Source organism: Trachymyrmex cornetzi, unplaced genomic scaffold (assembly GCF_001594075.2).
Source record: "Trachymyrmex cornetzi isolate Tcor2-1 unplaced genomic scaffold, Tcor1.1 scaffold237, whole genome shotgun sequence".
In the NCBI taxonomy this organism is placed as follows: domain Eukaryota; kingdom Metazoa; phylum Arthropoda; class Insecta; order Hymenoptera; family Formicidae; genus Trachymyrmex; species Trachymyrmex cornetzi.
The window spans coordinates 247,219-257,837 of NW_017297029.1; the positions used below are offsets into that span (position 1 = coordinate 247,219).

Genomic DNA, 10,619 nt, shown 5'->3' on the forward strand with positions numbered 1-10,619 from the left:
TTTGTACTTGGCTTTCAATTACAATTTAAATAATTCTTTAGATTTCAAAATCTTCCTCGGCGGCTGGCAATATTACAGTCGTAATAACCAAAGGTTTCGGATTTGATTTCTTGCAAAGTAATATTTTAACTTTCCCTGATATTTGACTTTTCAAGTTTGCATTAATAGCTAGTGGTATAGGCACAGCACTTGGTAGCAAGGGCAAATCTATCATACGAGGATTCACATCGGTGTCCTCAGCTCTGCAGAGAATATACAATTCTGTTGAAGATAAATCTTCAGAAATATTTGTTACTATAATACGAATCATGTAATTGGGACCTAGACCAAGAACATTTGTTTCTAACGTGATAGGATTAGATCCTAGTGCTTGGTTTTCACTTAAATGTTCGGATGCTTGTTTGGCCGTTGTCAAACGTAAGCGAAGAAAGCCTTGCTGAAATGTGTTATGAATCTTCTTTGCCTCGGCTCTCTCTCTTATCGTTTGATCGACAAATAATCGCGTTTTCTTCGGTATCGAGAACTTCGATGTGTTACTCGACGATGAATTCGATATTGAATTATTCGTATTAAAATCAGCAGTGCGCTTTAGGATTTTCATGCATAAACCACCCCCAACAGTGACCATAGCTATTGTCCGTTCCTCTTGTCCCATTCGTCCGTACTGCATTCGTAAAAAAAAAAAGATATATATTTATATTTTGCCACTTTTTAAATATATATAAATGTTGATTTAGGAATACCTTAAGAGCGGATACAGGTTCCATAATTTTCACAGTATCAACATGATGTTTTCCATCGTAAATGCGAATTCCATAGCCTACTGTACTTACAGCTAACAAAGACAGCCCATTTTGCGGTACTGGTAAGCTAACTAGATCTAACATTATACCGGGAATATTGATATGCCATAATTTTATTCCCTATAAGAAATTTATATATCAGAAAGAAATTTAACATAAAGTTTTCAACATTAAATTAAAATTCTTTGTCCAAGCGTACTGTTTTTGAAAATCCCACTAAAGTACCATCCATAACAGCTACTGCTGCTCCTTGAGAAGTAAGAACGGCAATAGCTACCGCAGGTGCGGGTAACGTTTCCCAAAGTTTTACAGAACTTCCTCTCCTAATTGTTCCTATTTTTCCATCTCTTCCAATAATTATTATGCTACCATCACCCGTCCATAAGCCGCAGCTGGCAAATGCTGCTGGTGGCCACTCCAATATATGCTTATCCATAACTGAAAAAGCTCTGTATGGCAATTAAATAATATATATACAGAATATATATAAAATATTTTAATAAATTTTTTCTTAATTATACAAAAAGAATACCTAGAATCCAAGACGAGAACTTCACCAGCCTCGGTCCCTAATATCAGACAACTACTAGCAGGATCATTCCACGAGTCTCTACGAATAATCGCAATTGCCGTTAAGGCATTAGCTTTAACAAGTGGTATCCGTCTGTATTGTTCTGCAAAACTCAAGCGCAAGTTATTATCTAAAGAGAGAAATTTTAAAGTACGAGGAGAGAGAAATGCTGCGCCAAGTTCTTTCAGTAATAATTCCAAATCATCCGCAAGAGTCAACACATTTAATTCTTCATCCAACCCACATTTATGCCAAATCTGCGTTAAATTATTGAATGTCACAATATGTACTATATACTCAGACTAGAAATATCATACATGAAATAATCCTGTATTATTATTTATTTCTGTACCAATAAAGTATAAGTACTTCTCGTTCTTTTGGATGAGCATCAATATGTGGCAGACAATATTTGAAGAATGGTCTCATATTTTTGAAAATATATACACTAGCTCCAGCTCCTACAGCAACTACGGATGATCGAGGTTCTCCATTTTCCGTATAAAAACCGACTATTCCGCAGGGTGGTTCTATCATGTTATGCTCAGTTATCTGATCACCTCCTTTATACACTCGTATCTAAACATAAGAGTAATATATTTCATAAATAAATAAAATAAAAAATTGTATAAATTATTCATGAAAAGGAATAAATGTTTCCATATTATTTGCTAATTCTAACTAAAATGAACTTTTCTTTATTTGTTTTTTCTATATAAAACCCTAATTTTTATAATTATTCTATTATAGTACTATTAAACTACATAATTTAAAAATATATTTGTACATGTCTCTATATTGTATTATTTTCTTGTTGTAACTATACCTTTGTTGAATCGCTTCCAACTGGTCCTAGATCAGCACAAATAAGTCTAGCATCTCCATCACCGCTTATATCTAACATATCAAGTCCACCTGGCAAAGAAAATAAACCAGCACTTGGTTCCCAAAGTGCTTCCAACCAGCGACTCATCCCAAGTCCTCCAAGAGATTTATGATCAGCTCTGAGAAGAAAATCCGATAAAAATAAGTATATAATAAGCACTAAAAAAGTGATGTTGGTATTTTTATACACACACAAACACACACACACAATCAATAAAAAAGTTTTTTACCTTAAACCGTGCATAATTACAAACTTTTGTCAATTCTGTTTCTATATAAATAGCAAACTTATTTACAGTTTAATTACTAAACATATCAGAGTTTTCTTATTTATGACATCTGTAACATAACTATATACATATTGCACATTTCGAATCGAAAAAGACTTTAACTTTTTACATATTTTATCAATTATATAACTGGCAATTTTATAATCTGATAAACTGACATTCCATAATTGGGAACACATGCATTAAAAATTACATTTATATGACAAAATACCATGTGCTTTGTATATTTGTTTCCATAGAAATCTTTTGACAAATGGCTCGAAAGCGGGAAATTTAACCGTGTCAGAAATTCCCTAGAAATTAAAAAAATCCTTTAGATTTAGGTTGGCTGCCCTTTTCACAAAAAGCAATCAAAATAAGTTTTTTGAAATTCCCTAGAAATTGCGGAAAAGTACGTAAAGCCAAAGGAAAAAAAATCTATAATTATATTGAATTATATCGCGAAAAGATCAAGAAATATAAAACACATTATTAAAATTAATTTTTTTAGTATGTGTAGCTTTTTTCTAATCATATGAGATAAAGAAATTTAAATATACATTTTAAAAATTGTAATATTTATAAGGAATATTTTATTTTGAATTATATCTTATTTAAATATGTAAAATAAAGAATTTTTTATTGCAGAATGTATAAAAAAGCTGTACAAATTTTTGTAATACAAAATAATATTTTATTGGAATAAAATGTATATTTCATATAAAATTATTTTATTGTTGCTATTTTCATATAAATTATGACAAATAATCGATGAATATCTAATGAAAAATAATACATTTGTAATTATATTTGCATTGTTAATTTTCATATAATACTGATACTATTCATGAATACATTTTAATGAAAAAAACGTGTCGATCGCCATCAAAATTTCAAATCCATGTAAACAACATTATTTGTCATATTAGTTACACTCATGCCATATAACACGTTTTCACAAATTGATAACTGAAACTTATGGAATATACAAAAGATGTTAATATTATACCTATTATTAGTTTAAGTTAACATTTAATTCTCCATAGCCATAAATATTGTACGTATGCACATTTAAGAGCATTAATACTGTTCAGTGCGCTTCACAGTCTTTAGGATATACGATTTACCTTTTTCTTATTTAGCTTTTTCTGTTTGTTCACAGAATAAAGTAGATGTGCTATGCTATTAACTATATATAAATAAACTATATAAAAGATATTCTTCTTAAATATTAGATTAACTGCCGAGTATGAGCGTACCAAATTGATATAGATGCTCTTGATTGCACCTATACGTACATATATCTGTACTAATTAGGAAGCCCTCTGTGTATATGTGTCTGTGTGTGTGTATGTGTTTGACTGTATATATGCGTATTGTATGTATGTACTGTAGATATATGTAACAAACAATAGGACCACATGTTTGAGTAATGACCTTAAAGCTATTTGAACACAGCCAACAGTCACATTAAATATATGATATCACACCAATGCATAGAATAACATACAAAAATGATTATTTTACATACAATTTAAAAAATACAAAATTGATAAAAAAAATAGCAAATTGAGATTCCTAGAAAATGGCATATAATTTCTAATTAAATAGTGATTATTTTAACGAAGTAATGTTGATAATGGAGATGGTGGCAATGACGGAGATGGAGGCCTTGCAGCAAGAGTTTCCAATTCACTGCAATGAAATTGACATACGGAGCTAGAAGTGCTTAGAGTTGATTCCGAAAGCATTCCCCGTCCTTTATAAGCTTTCCTCGCTCGATTGTTATCCTTGTCGGTTTTAACTACACCGCCATCATCATATTTACGAAAACAAATTGATAATATTTTCAGTCTGTAAAAAATTCAAGTTATAATCGCGTTGATTAATTTATATCTTGTAATATCCAATTGCTTTATTTTAAAATGTATTTTTAATGTATTATAAACTTGCATATTATATAATAAAAATTGATTACCTGGGATATTCAAACTGAGCAAATTGTGAAGACGGTCCTATAACTGCTAACATTGGACACAAAAATAACGTTGCATATATCCAACTTACTCCCATTACAAGCACTAAAAAAAGACCGATTTGTATATATGCTAGTACATGAGAAGGTAACATTAAAGCGCCCGCAGCACCGCTTGTAATTGCTGCCATAAGAGTAGGACCACCCATTTGTTGTAGTGCCTCTTTTACTCTGTCTATTTTCTTCTCAGAGACGCATGATTTATAACTCACAGCGTAATGCAAGCTAAAGTCCACAGCAAGTCCTAATAAAATAAAATGTCCAGAAATATTAATTTCACAAATAGTTTAAACTCATCTTTTGACTTTTATTTACCTATTGCTGTAGTGATTGCAACGCTTTCTAAAATATTAAGTTTCCACCCAAGAAGAATAAGTATTGCCACGGTTACAATTATTACAGCACCAATAGCTAGAATTGCATACAGGCTAATAAGAGGATTTAAGGTCACCAGTGCTAATACTATTAGAGCCAAAGTTAGCGATACTCCCATCGCATATAAGGTTCCATGATATAGTGTACGCTGGAGCTCGTAAAATTCTAGATGGCTGATAAACCATCCGCGTCGCATCCCTCGAGGTGCAGTTCGTAATTGATTCTGCATCCAATTTTCAACCTGTGTTTAAATTCAAGAAGTTCAATTAAACTTTACTTCAAGGATTTATACTTTTACAAATATTATCAATTCATGTCGTTATAATTTCTAATACCAAACAAGTAATACTTGCTTCATTAAAAAATTTATCCATATTTCCAAACGAGAGACTATATGCATATGTGCTATCATATTCGACAATAAGCGCTTTAATCTTTGGTGTTACTTTAATCGGAAACGTATCGTTTGATGCCTGCGCGGACAATAATGGTTCTTTAACAAATTTTGGACCTGCAGAAATTGGACCAGTCCGAAACCACAAATGAGGAGTGTGATATATTCTATCGCTAGCTTCAGCTGCACATTGTTGCAGAACGCTTGGTTTGTAGGGAAATTTATTGCTCTTGCAACATGGTACATACTCAATCTGAGGATCGACAGGATCCTTACAATGTCTCTTCATCCATACACGTAATGGTTCAATAAAGCAATTGGATAATAAAGGTCCCGTAGTACTACGGTAAAAAGGTTGACTCCGTAAATTTCGGCAAAATTGTTCAAGCCATATTTGAGATTTTGGATGAGAAACATCAAAAGTATCATCCCAATCAGGTATTCCTCGTTTACGAGGATCAAGGTAATCACCATTATCAACTGGATTTATGCCCCAAACAAACCTTAATGGTAAAACTTCAGCATCTCCGCCAACCTGTACGAATCAAGTACATTATTATATATATTTATGATGCAAATATATTCAAAAATAAGTAAAATAAGCACCATTTCATATCGTTCAAACCAAAATCTCCGTGAATATACTAGATCATATTGTTCAAACGGATGTGTATCATGGAATAATTGAAAATCCATATAATCTGGCAGTTGCAAACCCGGATAATGGAAGACAACACTGCAACACGCTGATGCCATGAATGCCAAACTTAATAACCAAAACCAACGTAATCGAAGCACTAATCCAGTAAGAAAGGTGGTAAATCCTACTGTCACTTTGTCTCCCAAAGATCGTAAAGGGCGAATAATCCTTCTGGTAATAAAGTTGACAGGCGATAGAGTGGATAATTTACAATGCTCTGATACAATCACACATGCAGGTAACCACGTAATCATCAAGAAAAAATTTGCAATGACTGTCATGCCTGCAAATAAACTATACAAAATTTATTATACATGTATATATAGTAGTCAAGATCATTTAAGTATGGAACAGAAAAATGTTCTATATATAAATTAGCTCTACAATAAAATTAGTACCTGAAGCAATTGATGGCAGTCACATTACTAACAATTGATGCAAAAAAAGCTACTGCTGTAGTAAGAGATGTAACAAACATAGCTGGAAAAGCATGTTTCATTGTTTCTTGTACCAACTGTACTAATCCGTCATTTGAAAGTTTTTGTTCTTTCTTAGATTCCCATACCTTACAGTAAATAAATGCGTCATCTGCTCCAATACCTGTAGAAAAAAATTTGTTATAACATTGTATTTATAGCATTTTTATGTAGATTTTACTTATGATTATTTTGATATAATAAAATACTTACCTACGGCTACAACAATGGCCAATAAATTCATAAATGGAAAAAATTTAATATATAAAATAACAGTATAAATTGCATATGAAATGCCAAGGCTAAATACTACTGCGAAAAATGTTGCTATAGTCAATATTATAGAGCCAGTATATGCCCAGATACAAAATATAACAAAGATAAAACCGGCGAGTACCAGACTCGAATCAGACAATATATCGCGATCAAATAGTGTACTTTTTAGACCAAGTTGAATGCCTTGAACACGAAAGTTTCCGTACATTAAATCATTATTATCTATTGCTTTATAAAAATCTAAAGTCGCAGAGCTTGCCGCAATTGGAAGAAATAGCATCGCAGAATGCAATGTTGAATTTTGTTTGCTGTTGGGATCCGTTTTCTGTAACAATCCAATTAATATTCAATATCAAATTAAATATTTATCTGTTAAAACAATATTAAAGTAAGTTATGATCAATGGACTCTTACACTCGGAATAAAATTAACGTCTAAAAGATAGTGTAGTAAATGATAAGCCGCATTTCTCACGTAGCATTCGTTTGGCACATGTTTTTGGCAATTGAAGTCTTCTGCACAGTTAGGCGTCAACTGACGATTATGATAATAATAAGCGCATTGTTGCAAAAGTGTTTTTACTCTGCTCAGATCATTTTCTGTTACTCCCAAACAAGAACTGCGATTGGATAAAAGTGCCACATAGTTAGCTGGTGACCAACTTCTACAACATTTATGATCTGCCGCATCATTGCGATTGATTTGTGTTTGGCACAAAGATGGAAAGTGAACGTTTCCACGAAGTACACCATCAATGTGACACTGAGCTAATACACCCTCCATAGACCACAAATTTAAATTTTTTTCCTCTGAATCTACAGCGATCACGACACGAGCATACGAAGAAGTTGGTAAATTACAGAAAAAATTATCACTATCAAGATGATCTTGAGTCTTGTCATCCTCTATATCTGCATTATGTGTATCTCTCAATTCTAGTAATTCTTCCCATGTATCTTTGTCTTCTTCGCTGGCTTCTTTATAGTCTGTATTATTTAACATTGTTTCATGTTTCTTTCCCATTTGTTTATTTTTACTTTTTGGTTTTTTTATAAGAATACCCTGAGTAGATAAACTACGATTTTGCATATTAGACTGAAAAATCAAGTTAAAAATCTAATAATACGTTTTACTAATTATTTTACATGTACTAATATTTCTAAATTCAGCTACCTGATTATGGATAAAAGTATTATTTAAAGTGATAAAAAAAAGTAAGACTATAGAACAGTTAAAAAAAAATTTTATTATCCATACCTGTTGACGTAAGTATTGATAATATTCTAAAGGATTATCAGTAAGTTCTCCTCTTCCTTTTGTAGCTTCTATTAAGTGATTCCAAGCTGTCAGTCTTTGCGCTAAAACTGTACCTCTTGCTTCAAAACCCTACAGTATAAATATATATTTGAAATATATCAATTGTACAGAATTTTTCTTTTACTCTTACAAGAAAGTGCTCCTACATACCATTTGAGGATCCGTAAAATCTGGAAACTTTTCAGTTGTAAGCGGAATAATTAGACATACTAAAGAGAATATAAAAATGACCAGTAAAATAATATATGGATGATGAGCAATTATGCGAGGATACCAGGATGCTTTCATTTTTACAAAGATTTTTCTTATTTTTGTATTATATATAACTTTTTTAAATATCTATTTTAAATAAATATCTTTAGATGTGTGTAGATGAAAAACCATCAATACACACACGATTAATAGTCGTCATGTATCATTCGTATACAGTTCGTTGAAGAATTTGTGATAGTATTAAAATACCCTTCTATGACAAAGGCAAGTCTTGCATCACATAATTATGTTCGTCTCATTTTATTCAAATACCTCCGCAGGAGGATACCAAATGGTTTTAGTCGAACAATTTTGTTGATTCCTTTATTTCTATTACAGTTCACGTTCAGAGTTTAATTTTAAAAGCATCGGAGTAAATTTTAATGTCCGAGTCGCGAATGTAGAAACGACCATACGAATGTAGTGAATTTCAACATACGCGAATAAACCAAATTATTAGAATTTGTAGATGCTTCTTTTTATTATATCATGTCATTAATCAATTCAAGTCGAATATGTTGTACTTATGATTATCTCGTTAATATTCCACGCGGAGAAATCGCATTGTGCATTTTACTCGGAATAACAACACGTGTTTACATTACAGTGACAAATGGTACGACCCGCTGCTGCTGGACGCTGGACGAGACGCTTTTCTCACACATGCGCGGCGACAACCGACAATCAGCGACAACAGCATGAACAGCATCCCGATTCGGAGCTCTGCTTTGCTCTGCCTTGCTTTGCTGGGTTATTTTGACAGACATTAATATGAAAGATTAAATGCTTGAGATTAATTAAAAATAATAACAATTCGTTAAATGCAGTATAAAAATAATGGCTTAGTTTACATCGTGCACTTGATACGAGTACTAAACTAGTAACTTTGTATTGAATTATTAATTTCGACGATCGTGTAAACATATACTACGTTTACACGGCACCACACGGCACGCTTTAGGGTCCGCGCACAAAGATGGTAGCAACTGAGTCGTAGTCGTAAGTCGTTGTCGTAGGTCAACGCACAAGGATTTTACGTATGTCGTTTACGTATATCCTATTGCGCCAGTTGTTTGCGTCAACTGACGCAATAGGATATACGTAAACGACATACGTAAAATCCTTGTGCGTTGATCTACGACAACGACTTACGACTACGACTCAGTTGTGACCATCTTTGTGCGCGGAACCTTAAGCGGGGTCTACAATAGAAGTCGTAGCAGTCGTAGAATCTTATAGCGTTTTCGGCCCGACCGGGTTTGCACCAACCTGGGTTGGATTAATCTTTCCTATTGGTTGATATCACACGCTCTACCAATAGGAGAGCGCAAAACGCCATTAATCCAACCCAGGTTGGTGCAAATCCGATCGGGCCGAAAACGCTATTTAAGTCGTAGAAAATTAACCAATCACAGTAGAATATGAGAAGAATAATCGACTATTAGCGTATTCGATTTACTGACTCGACCCGACTCCGAGTCAATAGTCTGTTCTGTTTAGCTGCAAAAGAAGAGCTAAATTACGTGTAAGAAATGCAGCTAAAAAGAACAGACTGTTGACTCGGAGTCGGGTCGAGTCAGTAATCGAATACGCTATATGATTGGTCAATTTTCTACGACTTAAGACCCTACGACTGCTACGACTTCTATGTAGACCTATGTAGACCCCGCATTACGTCGAAGTTATAACATCGATGTTATGAAACTATAGCGGCGAGCACAGATTCTTGCATAACGCATAACACATGAGGCATAAGAAATTGAACCAATCAGAGTCCTTTATTTCATAGAAAGGAAGAAAATGAAGGACTTCGATTGGTACATTTTTTTATGCATTACGTGTTATGCGTTATGCAAGAATCTGTGCTCCCCGCTTATAGGTGCGTTCCGTATCGTGCATGATGCGCATGATGCATCCATTGTCCTTGTTTAAGGCCGCGACACAGACTTTTGCATAAAGCATAATGCATGGTGTATAAACGAATCAACTTTAATCAGAATCTTTCCTTTGTATAGGTGCGTTCCGTATTGTGCATGATGCGCATGATGCATCCATTGTCCTTGTTTAAGGCCGCGACACAGACTTTTGCATAAAGCATAATGCATGGTGTATAAACGAATCAACTTTAATCAGAATCTTTCCTTTGTCACGTCCGTAATAGCTTGAAAATTTCTTTCCGAACAGACTTAAGTATAGTCCGACCTGTCCAACTAGTAAACACGTGCACCAGAGAAGAACGCACCTGACGCTTCTCCCACACCCACCA

General features: G+C 33.5%; 2 protein-coding genes across 4 annotated transcripts; both read right to left on the reverse strand.

Moving 5' to 3' along the window:
- Nucleotides 1–12: 12 nt before the first annotated feature.
- On the reverse strand, nt 13–2,371 carry LOC108761033 (Bardet-Biedl syndrome 1). Of its 2 annotated transcripts, XM_018507351.1 has the most exons (7): nt 2,201–2,371; nt 1,744–1,953; nt 1,336–1,631; nt 1,003–1,252; nt 744–923; nt 348–664; nt 13–242 (listed from the first exon to the last, which is right to left on the reverse strand). In XM_018507351.1, the coding sequence occupies exons 1-7, from the start codon at nt 2,345–2,347 to the stop codon at nt 38–40; spliced, it is 1,605 nt and encodes a 534-aa protein (XP_018362853.1). In that variant the 5' UTR covers nt 2,348–2,371; the 3' UTR covers nt 13–37. The 2 variants fall into 2 exon arrangements, with proteins under 2 accessions (XP_018362853.1, XP_018362851.1); XM_018507349.1 differs by having other exon boundaries at nt 13–664.
- A 1,755-nt stretch (nt 2,372–4,126) lies between these two features.
- LOC108761025 (protein dispatched) lies at nt 4,127–8,389 on the reverse strand. 2 transcript variants are annotated; one of them, XM_018507339.1, is made up of 10 exons: nt 8,252–8,389; nt 8,042–8,170; nt 7,199–7,879; nt 6,722–7,109; nt 6,431–6,632; nt 5,939–6,326; nt 5,292–5,867; nt 4,879–5,179; nt 4,507–4,807; nt 4,127–4,382 (listed from the first exon to the last, which is right to left on the reverse strand). In XM_018507339.1, exons 1-10 carry the CDS (start codon nt 8,387–8,389, stop codon nt 4,148–4,150), a joined length of 3,339 nt encoding a protein of 1,112 aa, XP_018362841.1. In that variant the 3' UTR covers nt 4,127–4,147. The 2 variants fall into 2 exon arrangements, with proteins under 2 accessions (XP_018362841.1, XP_018362842.1); XM_018507340.1 differs by lacking the exon at nt 8,252–8,389 and having other exon boundaries at nt 7,199–7,895; nt 8,044–8,103.
- Nucleotides 8,390–10,619: the final 2,230 nt, after the last annotated feature.